The sequence below is a fragment of the Corvus hawaiiensis genome, chromosome 2 (genome assembly GCF_020740725.1).
Source record: "Corvus hawaiiensis isolate bCorHaw1 chromosome 2, bCorHaw1.pri.cur, whole genome shotgun sequence".
In the NCBI taxonomy this organism is placed as follows: domain Eukaryota; kingdom Metazoa; phylum Chordata; class Aves; order Passeriformes; family Corvidae; genus Corvus; species Corvus hawaiiensis.
Window position 1 is genome coordinate 37,070,569 of NC_063214.1, and position 17,922 is coordinate 37,088,490.

The window sequence follows — 17,922 nt, forward strand, 5'->3', positions numbered from 1 at the left end:
TATCCTCCTACTTAAAGTCACTGCAAACCCCGGACTAAATGTTTCTCCATCAGCAATTCTATGTACTGCATTTTCATGCTGTTCATGTACAAAGTGTACCTGAGAGGAAACTCTGAAAATTGGCAACACCATTGCCAAACTCGAAGACATTCAGAGCTGTGAGTGGTGTTTTCTTCAGTTCTCAGTATCATGGGATTGTAGATAGCAGATGTTTTGTTTTCATTTCCAGGAACTTGTGGTTTAGTGTGTCAGTTCACTTGAAAGCGTCATTTTGTCTGATTTCTTTTACAAGTGATCCTGCTTGGGTGCTAGTGGCTGCTATGACAGTGACACATAGCTATTTAAGAGTGGCTACATGTTTGAACATATGTGCCAGAGCTTTTCAGTTGCTGATGATCAATTGGTTGTTAGATTTACTTCCCCAGGCAGAATGCTCAAGAATGAAAATGAACTCTTCATTCACCATTGATCTTGAGAATTGAGAACCACTTCAGGACATACCGCCCTTGAGTACCATGTGATTCTGTTGCAGAGCATTCCAGCCTGCATAAAGCCAGCAGAGCTTTATGAAGCACTTCTGTTTCATTCTGAGTAGGGCATTTGTGGAAACAAGAAAACAATTATGGCTTTGTATAGGAAATAATAGATGGGAAAAACATTATGCATGAGTTTTAAACTAACGAAGGTTGTGGGGCTTTCAAAAGGCTAGCTTGTCCAAGGATCTTCAGAGATGTAGAATGGGTCAAGGACCTCTTCCCCATACCTTGTGATGATGAAAGTGCATGTCCTACAACCCTATGAGTCATATTGTGTTCCCAGCTTGCCTTATTGCCTTCTCATAGGACCTCAAACTGGTGAGCTTGTGGCAATGTGACTGCTGGAGAGGTTGCACTGTCTCAGAAGTAGCTTTTTTTCTTCCTCTTCTGGGGCAGTTGCTTGGCTAAAGTGGTGCGAACTCCCACATACTACATAAAGGGGTGGTAAGGTGGGAATGTACTTGGGGTAAGAAGAGAGGGAATCCCCTCTACAACTGTGAAGCAGAAACTTTTTTCTGTAGCTGTTGAGCCCGAGGCCACTGTGGCCACCTGAGTGCACAGACCTTGTGGTGAAGGAGTGGAGCTTCCTGTCCACCTTTCCCTTCTCCCTGCGCCCATTTTACCATCCACCTTCAGGGCTTTGAGAGGCAAGGTCTGTGCTTCCCTACTAAAAAGAAAATTGTCCATTTCTTCTCACTGGAAAAGATACCAGCTGGAGAAATTGGTCAGGCCTCCAACACTGACTGTGCTAAATAGCAGTGAAATTTGCCATGCACGGGTGAAGGGAATGATTCCTGTTATAGCTTCTGTCTGAGACTCTCCTGGGCCTCAGGCCAGTTACAGAGCTGCTGCTCTTAGGGCTGCTGCAGTTAGGAGGGGAAGAATTGCTAATTTGGTGATCTTTAAATTAACATCAGGACTCCTGATTCAGCCTGGGAACTACATTAAAATTCTTAGTGACTAAGGTATACAGAACATGCTTTCTGAAATTTGTATTAACTTCTCTTTCTGGATGAAGAAGGATTTATTCTGACATTTCATCTGTAATACAGCTTTTAACTACATATCCAGGATCTACAAGATTAGTAGTTTTTCTCTCTCTCTTCTGTTTTAAATTTTTTTTTAGTGTAACACAAAGCAGCCCGCATAAAAAAACTGTCTCAGATTTTCCCTTGTAGCATATACTTACTCAGATCACTTGAATCCTGGTGTTAACTGGTAACCAGCTGGGATCCACAGGAACTGGGTTCAAGTGGTATAAGAGAGCTCTGGCTGTAAAGACTTAATTTGACAACTACATCAATTGCCCTCTTGGAAGACGTAATCAGGGAAGTATTTATCTGGAGCTTGTTTGGATGCAATATAGAACCTGAAAAGAGGAAAGGAATTATAACCTGGGAATGTAATATCATCGACAAGTACTCCATAGTACACAATTTAAGATACATTAGGAGTAAATAAATCTTTCTCTATATTTGTAAGAGCTTGTGTGTGTTCATATGTTCTCTGTGTAGGTGCATAGAGCTCTAAATATTCACTGGCTAAATTTTTCAAGATGCTGACATTACTAATGCAGTAGTAACAATCTGTTTAGATGCCTCCTTTCTTAGTGTCCACTCCAAAAGTTGGAGACCTAGTGCTCCTGTCTTTCTTAATCTCTGCTCTTTGAATAAAAGAAAATAAACCAGTTTTGCTGTTAAATTTTTTTTCTAGCAATCTATTTTTCTTTACAGTTTTTACTCTATAATATTTGGGCTTCAAAAGAATTTAAGAAGTGTTTTAAGAAGGTGCATCATGAAAGCTTAAAAAAAATCAGAATATTTTCTAATGATTTTAGCTTTTGCAGAAGCTTGCTTTTACAAATATTGAATTCAGCAGGATGTTGCAGGCTCTGGTTCTAAATATAGTGGCCTAATTAAACCCTATGCTTTGGTTATTCAGGTGGAAGTTCCTGGATACAGTGAAGACTTTAATGCTAGAAAGGAGCATTAAATTGTCCAGTGTAAACTGCATTAAAAGACCATCACATTTAACTCACCTCATATTGTTGGTTTTTATATGACCTTAAAATGGATAGGTTGGTAAAATTAGAGGAGAAAGAAGCAGTCAACTGGGCAGATGGTTTTCACATGGTGATCCACAGAGCCACTGGTGTCACAGTGGGAAATAGTTGTTATTCTTCCTATATTAAGGCTTCCCAAGAGACGGAGCTCATCACAGAGGTTATTTTTTACCATCTAAATTGACTATGAGCAACTATAAACCACGTCTTTTCACCCCAGATGGCTGCTCCTCAATTTTTTTAGTTTTTGGGTCAAGCCTTTCTATAGTAGATTTCAGTCAGGATCATATGTACATATAATAAAAAGGCTGGAAGAACAGAGGGGAAAAATAGAACTAAGCAGGAATATGACCTCCAGAAATTAGAGCAGAAGGAGGTGTTGCTAATAAAGGGCAAAGCAGTGCTAAGGATTTGCAAAACTTATTCTTGGGGAGAAAAAATGAATGGAAAAAGTATCTAGTTGGAGAAACAAAATTAAGCAGCTCAGCCTCTTTTTGGGGTGTGGGATGGGTTGTTAATGGAAATGAGGGACTGTATCTTTGAAGAAACACTGGAGACCCACTGATGGTCATCTGCTGCCAGTTATTGATAGGTGTGTGTTAAAAGCTATGACTGGGAGCCCTGGCAACCAAAACCAGCCTGAGGAAGTTTGAAGCTGGGGTCTGTGTCCCCAAAAGCATGGCTTCCTTCTGTGTGGGGCTATGCGAGATTATGCAGATAAAAAGTATGTGGCAGTATTTTAGGGAGCAAACTGCTCGATTATGTGTTAAGCTTGAGGAGCACATGTGCAAATCCTGCCCTGTTAAATGGTCATTGTCATATTTAGTGGAAGGAGGTGACAGTCAAAAATTGGAGGAGCGCAGGAGGAAGCTTTTTGGTACACTGAGGGAGCTGTACGTTCATGTAAGCATCACCAAAGGGTTGAAACCCTCTGTTTTTCAAATAGACTGTAAATAGGATCATGAATTCACTGGGATCATCTCACAAGAGTAGAGTTGCAAGTAGAAGCATTTGCAGATCATTCACTTAGGGACCAATTTCAAAATACATCTCCATATGCCAGTTTCAAGTCTGAGATGAAATTTTACAGCCAAGTCATTAAGTAATTCTGTGTATGAAATATTTCACACCTTACTCGATTACAAGATCAGCTTGAATCTATCAATTAGAAGAGGACAAACTGTTGGGTGCTTTACACCCAAGTGTTAAAATATCTCCTGATTTTAGAGTTGACTGAATTCACTTTTACCCAATAATCCTTAGAACACAAGGGTGGCTTACATTAGACCATATTAATGGGTTAATTTATTCTTAAGGAGATATTAAATTGGGTCTTACTTCAAGGATGTTTGAAAGTTCCCTGTTTCATGTAATCTATAGTTTAATAAACTTGTCTGACTGTTTGGCTACCTAAACCTCAGTAGAGAAAAAACCTGCAGGTTCTAGCACAGCCTGTAGACACAAATCAAGTTTGTTTTGTGCACATGTGTTTGCTCCGAGTGAGTTAAAGCCTTAGACACAGTTCTAAGTGCTCTGGAGACTTTCTCTTTAAGATGTTGTATCCACCAAGACTTTAATAGTTGGGGGAGGGTTGATTGCTCTCTGACCACATATCTGATTCACTATGGATTTTGTAACTTTGGTAGCAGTGACCTCATTTTGGCAAAATAATATGTGTCATTTACTGAGCGCGTCTCATTGCTCCAACAATCACGGGAATATTGGGGTTATAACCTGAGTAATTTATGAAAGAGAGACGACTCTTAAATAATCTTTTATTTTCTTGGAAAGGCTTATTTTATTAAAAACGTATTTTAGCTCTGAGTGAGAAGGAGAGATCCTCAGCAAAGCACCCAGGGGAGATTTTGCTGTCCAGTGTGTTGAAAAGGTGAATTGCAGTGTATGGGTGTCTAGACATTTCCTCTTGTTGCTGTCAACAGTCCAGTTGGCTGTATTTTTTTTTTTTCCCAGTGAATAGAAGCATTGATTTTCCTCTCTCTTTGGCCAGAGCTTTCATTTTACATATCTTTCCCCTTCTGAGTCTCTTTCTCCCTCCCTCTTTCTTCTCTCTCTCTCTTCCTCTATCTGGAAGAGAGGGAAGCCTGTAAGAGCTGACAGCAAGCTTTCTAACTCAGAATGATTCATGTAAAACACCTGAAAGGCAAGCTCTGCACCAGCATCACTGCAAGAAAGGTAGGGCTGTGGGGACTTAAACAGTCTGTAAAACTCCGAGCAAAATGTAGAGAACATGAGATAAATAGATTAAGTCTGTGGATCCGTCAATGATGCAAGAAAAGTTTGTGAGAGAATTGAAGGAGTGTTTGAGCTCTGTTGTTCAAGGTGCTTTCTTTTAGTTAAAAGTTTGATGTATTTTTCATAGGTGGGGGAAAAAAAAGGTTCCCCTGCACAGCTTTGAATAATGTATATAATGTAGGGGGTTTTTTTTCACGGGTGGTAAACTATAATTATATCACTGTTGTGCTTGACAGATCCACGTGCATGTGTAAGTATGCAAATCCCGGTTCTTTCCCCTGACTGATTATTTTCTGCTATAGCTAAAGTTCACCTTATCCAGCTGTTATTTATATTCACTTCCCTAAATCCGAATCTGACCCAGTAATTCTGAGCAATTGTAGCTGTGACGCACGAGTTCTCGCACACACCTTCATGTTTCAATCATGCACTTCCAGCAATGTGTGCTTGTAGGAATCATGCTCTTAATAAAACCCCTTACAACCCAAAGCAGTTGTTTTGGCAGAGAAGTGACAGCACTGTGATAGATGGGCCCGATAGTTGTGTGTTTTATGCTTGCTCTGAGTTAGTAGGGAAGAGGAGGGAGAGAGCGAGTGAAAGGGGGGAGGAAAAAAAAGACAGGGAAGGAGAGAGCGAGAGGGAGAGAGATTGAGAGAGAGAGAGAGAGAGAGAGGCTGAGAGAGAGAGACTTGGCAAGGGAAATCTTATGGGTATACTGAAACAGCAGATCAGAATTGTGAAACCAGAGCTAGGGCTGAAATGTGATGCTTTTGCTCTTTTGTGCTTGTTGTGGTTCTCATCTTCCCATTTAGAGGGCTGCACACCATTCAACAGCATATTTTGATCTCAGATTGAACAATGCAGCAATCAAGCCTGATAAGCCACCTGGAAGTTTTGCTTGAGACGATTTCTAGTGGGTTTACTGATCCCTGTGAGCATCATGACTGCCTTTAGCATTGTGGAGGAGGACTCGAGTTTCTTATGAGGGCCCCACTTGGAAAAGCCGGCTGTGCAGATTCAAGCCTCCGGTTCTGTTCATGCTATTCAAAAGCCTTTCCTCACCCTTGCTGATTTATTTTTATGATTTACATATACTCCTGTGGAGATTTACAGGATGGATTGTCTGTGCATTGTCACGACCAAGGTAGGACTGGAAACATTGCTGTTCTGTGTACATATTTCTCTGCTATTTTTCTGTTCCTGTAATTAAATAGATTGAGCATGTCCTGTGTCAGGTTGCAAGATAAAGTGATGAATAAGCTTTGCTTCTATGAGCATTTTATTCTCTTTATCTGTAGATTATGCAGTTTGTTTCTATATCACTTCCTAAATGATATGTTTTTTACTTATTTTTTACTAGCAAAAGGAAAAGGATTTCATATTCTATCTAAGCTTATGCTTGTGTCTATTAATATCTCTAGCAACTAGAGCACTTTCAGAATACATGGCATACTGCACATATTTTCTCAGCTTATCAGTTTATTCTGTAAACTAAAGAATAATAAAGAAAAGGGGCATTATATGGGTCCTAGGATTTTAAGGAGGCCAATCAGATGTAGTTTAGATAGTCATGGTGTTTCTGATTGGAGAGATGCAAGTTTCTTGTGGCTTATTGTGGCTTTTTTGGGGAAAAAACATAGATTACTTTGCCTCTCTAGGCCTGAAAAATAAAAATGCCTAGGTCCCAATTCAGCACTCTTATAGTGATTTTAGATCTAACCAGACTGTTTGGAAACAGTCCTTCTAAATAATTCCTTCCAAATGTGAATATAGACAATTTCTTTTCCACAACAGTGGCGTCAGGCTAAGGACCTCAGGGTTAAGGACACTTCCCAACTTAAAGATCTCGTGTCTAGTGTAGGGATAAGCTGAATGATTCCTTGAGACATCCTCAAACTTAGCAAACTAACTTAATATTAAATGATAGGGCGATGATAAGGGAACTCCCTTTCTGTTGCTACAGGGCAGGGAGCTCAGCGCGTGTTTGCAAATGCCTTTGCACGTGGTGGTGGTGGGGTTTATGAGGAGCAGTTAGCAGGGGATATCCAGCTTTGGTGTTCAGCACAGTGCTCCCTGTTCTGCATCATTTCCACAGGACTTGCAAAATGCCTGAGTGGCCAGAACACCTGAATGCTGCACAAATGATAAGGCAAAGCAGGGGTTAGCACTGCTGTCATCACTGCTGTCATTTTTTGCGTCATAGCGATGCGGAATGGGGACACCCATCTGTAACACAGAGAAGGGCAGCAAGATACATCCTGGGCACCCATGGGCAGCAGAGGTGTGGTGGGTGGCCACTACAGAGAGCAGGGAGCGCAGTGGAAACAGATGCCAGCTGTCATTCCCATCTTGCTGGTGGAGAAACCCATATGGGAAGAGAACAAGAGGTGAATGAGGCCACAGAGGAGGATAAATTGGAGGAGGCTGTGGCCTCATTCACCTCCTGTTCTTTCCAGGTCCTCCTGGCTCCTACAAGCCATGCTGGATCTGAGACTATATCCTCAACCAGCCTTGGAGCAGAGCAGGGTCACCTGTGGGTACCTGTTGATGCAATACCAGTGAAAAGCGCTCAGCAGTGGAGGTTTAGCCCTGCTGAACAAAGCTGGGATGCAGGATCACACTAAACATCCAATTTACACTTCCAAGTGTTGCTTTCCAGTTCAAAAGGTTGAAAAGAAGAGCTTTGATTAGCCCTACTTCTGCATGTCTTGTGCAGTGGAGACCTGCAATTGCATCCATCCTTGGCCTAGAGAGTTTGGAGAGTTTGGGATGGAGATGTATAGGAATTGGATTTGGGACAGGGGAGTAAGTCAAGTTTTAGGATGGTATAATTGGAAAAGTACATGTCCCAGTACCTTTTTTTTTTACGTGTCAGGAAACATCATTTATTTATTTTACGAATTGGTGCTGAAAGTATTCCACTGAATATTTTCCCATGGCCTTCTGGGAAATAAAAAACATGGATTCACTGCCAGGTCACTACTGCTGCTGCCTTGAGCAGGGTTCCCAACTCCATCTACATACATTTTTCCTTTCAGCTTTTCTGTCTCTTGAATCCAACGCTGAGTGTCTGAAATGATCTGAAAGTCAAGCATGTGAGTGAGCCTCATATATTCAACTCCAGATATTCAGTCTTTGCTGCCAACGTTGGTGTTGGAATGAGATACAATGTGAATTGTACGTGGCTTGCTATTTGCATGCATGTGGGAACAACATAATATCATATGTAATTGAGCTGAATAATGGCAAAAGTCTAGTTTCAGAAGTCTTTCATATTGCAACGGCTTGAAACCAAAGAAGTTGCAGTTATTTGCTCATGTTACTTGGTGCCATATTTAAATAGCTGGACTAGTGTTGTATTGGTCCATAATCTGTTATTTATTTGCATTGGAGTAACTCTCCTTCCTCTAAACCACCAAAATTTTTTATCTGTTTATGCCAATATTAACCAGTATAATAGTAGCAGACCTTTTTCAGAACAATTATTATTTAAAAAAAAAATAATTCTGGTAAGCATGAATTCTATAGAGCAACAATGTGGTCATTTTTCACCTCAGATCTGTTAATTGTCCTTATTTGAATAGCCATTTTTCTTGTTTATGCAAATAATTGCCATTCTTTGTTTTGAAGAAGTGGATCTTGATGTCAGGGAGTAAATACATCAGGTTTATTTTTCAGATCTTAAGTAATAAAAAGGGAGTAAAGGATAAATGCTTTTTAAACTGCAAAAGATGAAGACTGTTCAAGGAGTTGACATTTTTAACACTTGATCATTAAATTTAGTCTGGAATTTTTGGTATTTTCACAGTATAGAAAAAGACATAAATGTTGTGGTGGAGTGAATGTGCCCTTGTAGATTATGTTCAATGGATCTACAGATCCTGCTTTGAACTCTGCGTGGTAAAAGATGGCATCTAATAAAATTAATTTCTGATATACCTTGCCAAATCTTAAATCCTATTGATGTTTTTTCAGCCAAAGTGTAAAGTATGTTTAAGATAGATTTAAGATATGAATTTGTACAAATTCTTCCTCTTCTTTTTATTTCCTTCATTTTTCCATCCATTTCTGAACACAGGACTGCAGAAATGCTGAATCAGTCAAGGACAGCTTCTTATGGTTGTCCCGGTTTATTTTAATTGATCATGTTCCCAGCATAGCATCTTTCTTTTACTGTCACATAAAGCAAGTTAATTTGTGGAATTATTTTATCATTAGGAAGAATTCGGTATAAATTAAAGCTTAGGTTGAGCCTCCATCCCAGTGGGAGCACCAGGAGTTTTTGAAAAGGAAGAACATTCCCACTGTGCATCCCAACAGTCAAAGGCAACATGCTGTCCTCTCCTCTAGGTACCAGCTCTCATTCCATCCTTCTGCCTTTTACAGACTTAAGAATACAACGGGAGCTGCCACTGGTGAAAAAGAACATAAATAGCTCTATGTTGCTCACTGTAACAGGGGCTGCTCCCCTGCAACCCCCAGTTCTTGGTGTTAGGTTGCCTAGGAAAGATGATCAACTTTCACTGGAAAAAAACCCCAAAAGCTAGGCCCTAGTTGCTAGAAAGGAGAGCTCAGAGGTGGCAGCTCTGCAAACTTAAAACCCAGAAGGCCAATGCCAGGGCTAGCTAAAGACCTTCTCTCAGGATAGAGATTTTAAAACTTCCTGGGCACTCTAGGCTAGTGTTTTAGTATCCTTAACATCAGTAATGTCCCTAAGAACTATCAATGTCGGTTGCCACTTGTTTTGTTTGGGAGTTGTATTTTGAGGTTTGCTTAAGAGCTAAGATTTCATCACCTGAATGCTTCTGTGTTTTGAGATTACACAAAGAAGAGGCACCACTTAAATAATCCAAATTTATTCAAGAATACTAAGCCACTTGCTTTTTGTGCCTGACTCCTAAGTTCTCAGCACTGCTGAGCACTGGCAGCAGCAGGGTTCCTGTGTCCCAGAACTGTCCCCTCCAGCCTGTAAACCAGGGAACTGGCCTTTAGAACCAGAGAGAACACTCAGCTTGAACTTGGCTTTTTAGCTACAAAAATAAATTTCTGTCATCAAAATATTGAAAATTCTGCACCATTTACTCCATTTTAGAGATTCTTGTTGTTAGCTTCCAATTAAGTAGAGATTTACACCAGATCAGTCACTACACAGGTCCTACATTTAATTTGTGTCACTGACCCCCGTGGAGCAATAAATTGAAAATGTGATTGTTCACATGACTGGAAAACTAGAAAAAAAATTTGGGGTTTGGGTTTTTTGTAGAGTTAATAAAAGGCTCAGTTCATTCCACCAGTGAAGGAGTTCGGCATTTTGTTTTTATTTTTGTAGGGTTTTTTTATATTCTGTATTAGTCTAGTTTGGAAAATTAACAATCCCTCTTCTTTCATGCCTGTCCATCCAGCACCTTCTCTAAGAATTTAATTCACATGTTTAAAAGAATGAAATAAAGATGGAAGGAAAACTCCCTATTTTGTGTTGGTACTGGGGAGAAAAGCAGTAAGCTTGTTTATGTTGTTAACCCATCCTAAAGTTGCATGCGTACAATTCTGAATGACAAGGTTGCCAGGAGCCAGCAACATCTGTCTATCCCATTTTCTTCTGCTCATCCAGCCATACATGTGGAACAGGGCACACCACTATGTGCACTTTAGGCAAAATTCTGAACAGATGTGTGATCAGAACTCACAGTATGCATGATGGTCATGGAAAATAGAAAGTTACAGTGGTCAGTGATAGGACAAACATCTGGCTTATACCCTGGGTGTGGTATCACTTTTCTGTAGGTCTCTCCCACTCCACACACTCATCACCCCACTTTGTAGCATGAAGTGAAGAGTAAAGCAGAGGAGAGCTATAAAACTTGTCTGGCTAATTCATTTTGAAATTACACTAGGTATTTCATTATAAATCCCTGTTGATAGTGTGCTGTATTAGGGAAATGCAGGAGCCGGTCTTGTGTCCCAGTACACAAGACTGTGGATTTTCCACAGTGAGAAGGAAAACATCATTCAGCATTTAGCCCACAAAGCCGACTCCCCAAACCAACTCAGTTGATTTGGAGGGTTTTTTTAGAACATGGCTGAAAAATGGAAAAGTGTGGATATGGCACCACTGGAGTGTTCCAGCCTCTCTAATTTAGAGTGGCAGCAAAAGCAGTTCTAAGATGCTCTGAGAAGGGCAGAATGGTACATGAGATCAGCTCATCTGCTGGAGGTGAAGAGCAGGGCCACACACTGTGTGCCAGCTGCTGGTCCCACTTTGCAGATGAATCCACTAGATGAATTCAGTTGAATTATTGATTATTGGCCCTGATACTAATGCAAATAGCTAATAGTTAGAATATTTATTTATGCTGAGGTGACTTTGTCATAGGCCTGTTGTCCCATCCCTTCTCCCCTGTTCGATTATGTTAATCTGAAAAAAACCTCAATATAGAGATTTAAAAAGGCACATGCTTAGAGAATGAGGTTCAATTTGTTTTGTGGGACTTCCTACAAGATAAGATGTATGTGTCTGAGAGGCTGTAGAGTCAGTCCCAAAATTAGGAAATTATAAAGCTCGATATAGATACTGAAGTTAAGCAATGCCTCAGGTGTTACCAACTAGTATAATCTTACCAAAACTAACAGAGCTGTAGAGAGCTATACTGAATGAGGATTTGATTTAAATTTAGCTAGATATGAAACAAACAAAAAAACCCCACATTTTTGTGTGCCTGCATATTGTTAATAGATCTGGGCAACATTTGTTGATTTTTCTTTCCAAGACTCCAGGCTTTGAAACATTGCAGTTTGGAATCATAAACTGGGTAGCTAAGGTTTTTTTGTGCTGAATTTCCTGGCTATAACAAACTGAAAACAAAGGAAACATAATGATTTTCCCCCCAGAGGTTCACATTTAGCAAAAATCAAGATCTTTTTCTATAATCATTATTAGGTGCTGATGAGCACTTCAAACTGTGGTGTTTTCCTGCCAGACCCTAAAAGTGTAATAGTGCTGAATCCATAAAATTTACATGTAATTTAGTAAAGTCTATTCTGAAGTGGTACTTTAGGACAGCTTTGATGACTATGGGTTGGCTGCTGGCTAAACTGCATGGGCTTAGAAGAGTAGGAAGATCCTTTTCATTGATTACCATTTATCTTAGCTGGAGAACATACTCAGGGATGTTTGGCAGATGGGGAGTGTATCTGAGGATTTATTTCAAATCTTTATTTACCAATGTTAGATTCTGGAACAACTATTGTGAGCCTCTAGCATTTGGATTTTAGACACTATGAATGTAAACTGATGAGACACATGTTGTCTTTTCTAGAAAAATAAAATAATTTGGGGGGGGGGGGGAGGGAATCTCCAGAAAATTACACAGAACAAACCAATGTGCACTGCATATGTAATGTCTGGTAATTATATCTTGTCAAAAGCTCAACTTTTTTCTCCTTTATTCTTTAGAAATGTGATAATAGTGCCTTTTCCCTTGTAGTTAATTATAAATTTCAGGAAGAATTAAGACTGTTAAATTCTTCTTCCCCTCTTCCCCCTCCCTTGGTCTCTATGGCAGCAGCAGGAATGAAAGTGAATTACTTTGATCTCCATTTCTGGGTGACATTTTGTTTCTTCCAAGCACTGACCTTGTTTCGTGCAACTGAAATTTTCAATAGATTTCATTAGATTATAATTTGGTGATTTTAGAGAGATGTCTTTATTGAGACTGGTTATGAGCTATGAAAGGAGAAGCATGATTTTTTTTCCATAAATCTATGAAGAGCTCTATAAACTGAGAGCAGGAAATGTTCAATTAACAGCTCAGGCAGATATGGCTGGGGCTTGATACTGTACAGCAGTGGAGAGCTGCAGAGGTGAGGCAAGGTGGAAGACACTGAGCAAGAGAAAGGAAACAACAGAGCTTGATGCTACCTCAATTAATAATAGTGCTGCTTAATGATAGCAGAGCTATGCACCCTTAGCAGGTCCTTTTCCTGATATTTGGAGGACCTGAGTGGAGGTGGGAAGATAATTTCCCGGTGCCAAGGTGAGCTTCATTTTTATGCATTTCATGTTGCTGGAAAAGCAGAAAAGATCTGTCTTGTGGCTCTAATTCTCAACATAAACATGTATTTCTTTTCTGTGTTAATCTGCTTGATACTGCTGTGCAAATTTCCTTCTGTATCCATTCACCTGATGCAAGACTTCTGGAAAATGAGAAGATATGTGCTGTCAAGGAGAACAGAAGGGTTATTTATGGGTGAATCATTAGACCAGGGGTATGGCCTGGTATATTATTATATTTTGCTCAGTCTGAGACCTCCAGTTGAGATCTACAATTTTCATTACTTCAGAGAAGATAATTTTCAAGGATGCGTAGGAGTAGCTGAGAATGTTCCACAGGGATTGACTTCAACCAATGCTTTGCTACTGGAGACGTCACTCAAGGACTTGTAGACAATTTCTTGTATTTGTATTCCTGGCCATTTCAGTGGATACACATGTAATCTAACCTGTGACTTCTTTTGACTCTGATCAGCAATACCTTCTCTGAGAAAGAATATTAAGTTAGATCTTAGAGAGTACTGCAGTTCAATGAGCACTGAACCTTTATATTCCTAAATATCCTCTCTGTATTTTGTTCCATTTTCCTGTAGAGCTAAGATCTGTCTCTGAATGTGTCTCCAGACACAATTACATTAAGTAATATTTGGCCATCTGAATTAGGTACTGATATTGATCTTTTTTGTATATAAAATCTCTCCCTGCCTATGAGAAAGTGGCAATAAGCTATAGGTGCTTACTCCTAAAGTCATTCAACACAAAAGAGGAATTCTTCCTTGAAATCTTACCCAGAGCTTGCTGAGGTACAACTGCATCTCTGTCACCTGAAACCTCTCTTGTGCAGTGCTACAAAGCTCTCACCTTCCAGTTCAGTATTCAACATGCAGTTGTTTCCCTCTGAAATATTGCAGTGGGCACTGATGCACTACCACTCTGCATTGTGTTAATGCATTTCCAAATACATTATACTGATGTTTGTAAATAGTGCTGGTAGCAGTCAGTTGTTTTAACACCTGACTGAGAAAAGCATGTAAGAAAGAAGCTTGCTTAAGGGTTGCTTGCTAGGAAGGCAGGTGTTGTGCACGGACTCTGAAGGCCTCCAGCCTTGTTTTTTGTTTCCTGAGACTGGTGCCTTTCTGTTTCCTGGTTACCCATGGGGTCTGCATTTCTGGAGGTTTGATAAACCTATAGGTTTGGGAATTACATGTATCAGTGCCTCCAGAGAAGAAACTGCACTGTGTCTAGCTGAATGTGGGGGTAGCTTCTCTATCTGACTTTGCTCAACGCTTCATTGCTTCCTGACTGTATCATTGCTATGCAATTTATCAAGCATTTGAAGCATCAACCCAGAAAAAAAGCTATGAATGATGATGAATTCAGCAAAGAGAATGGAATTATTCTTTTGTGTCCCAATGTCTCTTTATACAAAAATTACACAAGCTGAAGATCTTATTGTGTATTTTGAAGGCTTTGATTTCTTTAAGCTTTGATAAAGTCTCTGCCTGGATGGCTGTGTCTGTCACTGCATTGGAGCTGTCTCAAGGGTGAAGCTTAGTGCAGGAGGCCGAGTATCCTCAAAGAAAGGGGGTAAAGCAAGACTGTGGAAGTCACTCATTCATAAGCTACAGAGAAAAAGGCCCTCTCTTTCCATTTAAGATGCAGAAAAATTTTATTGGGACACATTCTCCCAAACAGCAGGATGAGGTGTATTTGCATACCACTATTAGCAAACATGAAAAACAAACTAGAGGCGCTTCTGTCCTCCCTTGAAGGCTGTCTGAAGAAAGACAATTTTAAATGATGGATTTTCATAACTTTTGAGATTTTTAGCTTTTCAGTGTAGTGGTGGACCAAGGTCTATAGTTTTTTTGCTTACCAAACTTGTAAGCTGAGGAAAATGTTAGCAGTAATAATCAAATGGAATTAATTCCTTCTACAGCCTGTTAATATCTGCCAATGTATTTATTCCTATGCTTATTTGTATTGCTTATGCCTGCAGAATACTTTATGTAGTGTTAAGTTTTTGGCTATTTTTTTTAATTGCCTTTCTCTAGATATGACATGTTGGAGCTTTTTGCTATTAAAAACAACCTGAGCACTTAGGAAGAAAAGTGTTACCAGCAGCTGATATACAACCTTACATCTAAGACCTGTTTCAACTAGGTGAGGGTCTAAGAGAGGAAAGGTATGAAAAGCATTGGTTTTTACACAATACAAAAAGAAGTGATTATTCAAATAAGAAATCAGTGGTAATTTTCAAAAATAATCCAACTCCAAGTCCCCAAAAATCTGTAGAAGAAAAGTGTTCAGTCCTGGCCCTTGAACTACATGCATTTCTCAGACAGTACCAGTGCAACGTCATGTTACCAGCACAGTAATTCAAATATCCAGCTGTGCAAGGCCAAACACTGCAGGTCACCCTACATCCCAGAGGAACAACCAGACCAGCTCTTGCCCCGAAAATCTGGGAACTCTATAGAACTGCTGCCTCTGAGCAATTCCCAGTTACTGCTGTCTCTTTGACCTCTGAATATGCACAAGTGCCAGGAGATTCTGGGCCTTGGGACAATTTAGGTATGAATCTCAAATACAAGAGTACTTGAAGAGAATTAGCCCCTCCTGCTATGAGGTCTGGAGCTTTTATTTTGCTAAAGTATCCTCTTAAAAATGTGAGGAGTCTCCTGACAAAGTTATATACATAGTTTCCTCTCTAAGATCAGGCTTTGTAATCAGAAAAATGTTTTCAATCCAAAGCACATTATTAATTTCCTTGCCTTTAACTTGCCTTGGAATAAAGACTGGAAGTGTACAATCGTTAAAGGAAAAAATAATTACCAGTGTTTCATGCAGTCTTTTTAATCAGAATTCATTTATAGTTTTATTATTTTGATAGGATTACATTGTTTGCTCTTGCATTCATCCCTTCCTTACAGGAGATAACACACACCCGCAGGATACTGCTGCCATGATAGCAGTGACTTTTTCAAATCCTTTTAAACAGGACTTTCTAAACTTTCATCTAAAGGTACAATGCTTCTTGCTTGCTAGCTAATTTTCTGAATATTTCTTACAGTTGTCTAATGGAAAATGTAAAAGATAACCAGTTTTAAGTTTTGGAGAATACAAAGCTTAAACTGATATCTACATTTTTTCCTTTTTTTTTTTTTTTTTTTTTTGAACTTGTAAAAGTAGTACTGCACTGCTTTACAAATGTTAACTTTTTGGAGATAAAGAACAAAGCACTAGTAGTTCTTAAATTAGGCTCAAAACTGAAAATCGTGTGAAATCCAATCATTAGTGTTTGCAGAGATTGCTCTCCTTTACTCTCAGCATGGGGAAAAGAAAGGTGTAATGTAGTTGTTTGTGATATATCTGGCTTAAATGAAAATAAAAAGAAGAAAGCTTTTTTTCCCCATACTACTTCCAGCTTCAGGAAAATACATGGTTACAAGAGTCCTCCAATTCAGGGAGCTAAATAATAATTTGACTCTTATGTGAAATGCTGAGAGTAATGGTGGCAGACACCAGAATTTATTCTGAACTTTTCTTCAGGGACTCTGACCCAATCTGCTGTGCAATTCATTCTGATGGGCTCCTAACCTTGGCTGAAATGTAATTGAATCACAGCAAATGCAAGGGAAATTACAGGAAGATCAGCCTGAAGGCCTGATGGTTGCATCTTGCACTGCCATGTGGAACGTTAGACTTTAAATTAACCCCTCACTCTTTCTGTTCTGCAAAGTTTCAGGGAACTGCAGGAGTCTTGGGTACTTGCTCATGTTCTCCAGGGACCAATCTGGGGAGCAAGCAGAGCATTCTGCTCGGAAAAGAAACATGCCCTAAAAATTTGGGGCATACTTACTCTTCCTAGAAAATAGCCCTGATGGGTGTTTCAGGCTGCATCTATCAATGGTTCAAAGAGGACATCGTGGAAAAATGCAGCCTGTCATGAAATGGGTGAAAAAAGCCAATCTCTACCTGCTGACTAATGCTCCGCTGTTCTCTGAATGCTCCAGTGTGGAGGGAAGGCAGATGGCAGACGCTTGGGGTTGAGAGTGGATGTATTTTCATCCACATAACCAAGAACTTCAATGGAAAATTAATGGACAACTCATGAGGCCTTTTTGGTCCTGCAAACTGCAGATTATTCTTCCTACATGACAGTGGAAAATGACTTTGTGAGGTGTGCTGCCTCCAAGCAAACTCCTAGATGCTCCCCATGGAATCGAGTCCGTTGCGCCTAGTGATTGCAGCACGTTCTGTGTTGTGTATAATGCCCTTTTCACTTATTTGCAGCAGAGCCATGGCAGATGCCCATCTCACAAATGCTCAGTCGAAACACCTGCCTGGATACCCATTCAGCACTCTACCGTAAGTCTGAGCCTTTTAATACAAAGATTTGAGGGTCTGAATGGTAAGTCTGTGTGCTTGGAGCAGCCCTGGGCGGGGAAATTTTCTGTAATTAATGCATTTGAGAAAGAACAGAAACAAGTCCTAAGTCTAGACCATGCTCCTTGGGAAGCTTAAACTGTTGATGTGTTGGATAGTGGCTTAGCAGTGCTTCTCCAGAAGTTCAGACTCTTCAGGAATTTAATGCATTCAACTTGGAGCAGTGGGGATCAGTGACAAGCATGGTAAAGGGTGATGATGGAGTCCAGCTCAAGGAGTGTGGAGTTACTGTTGATTTCTGTAACTGGGCCCCAGCTGAGTGTGATGACTGGGAGCCATCCAGATGCGGGTGGTGATGCAGGGAAGGGGAGATGCATCTTTTCTTTTCCACATTCTCATGGAAGAAAGACTGATGATTCCAAGTGCTTTACAGACTATTAAGTGGGGAAATTTGCCCAGTATAGGTAACAACAGCTTTTGGGATGATGGATAATGAGTGGAACTTGGTCTGCTGAGGAAATGGAAATTTTGTAGGAGATTTCTGCTGTAAATGCTTTCCTCCTCCTGATAATTAGATGACTTCAGTGAGATTTGCTTTTAACTATCAAAGACACAGTAATATTTGAGCGGGA

The 17,922-nt window shown here is 40.0% G+C and overlaps 1 protein-coding gene across 15 annotated transcripts in view; it reads left to right on the forward strand.

Annotated features, from left to right (window-relative positions):
* The window catches only part of DLG2 (discs large MAGUK scaffold protein 2), a 1,000,200-nt gene that overhangs the window by 153,029 nt on the left and 829,249 nt on the right, over positions 1-17,922 (forward strand). For 10 of the 15 annotated variants that reach the window (XM_048294433.1, XM_048294432.1, XM_048294434.1 and 7 more), the window contains one exon: positions 17,198-17,272. The exons of 2 other annotated variants lie outside the window; for them this stretch is intronic. In XM_048294433.1, the coding sequence (XP_048150390.1) occupies positions 17,198-17,272 (75 nt within the window). Of the gene's footprint in view, positions 1-5,509; positions 5,996-17,197; positions 17,273-17,922 lie in introns of those variants that run through there. 3 more of the 15 variants (XM_048294446.1, XM_048294451.1, XM_048294456.1) reach the window with 3 other exon arrangements.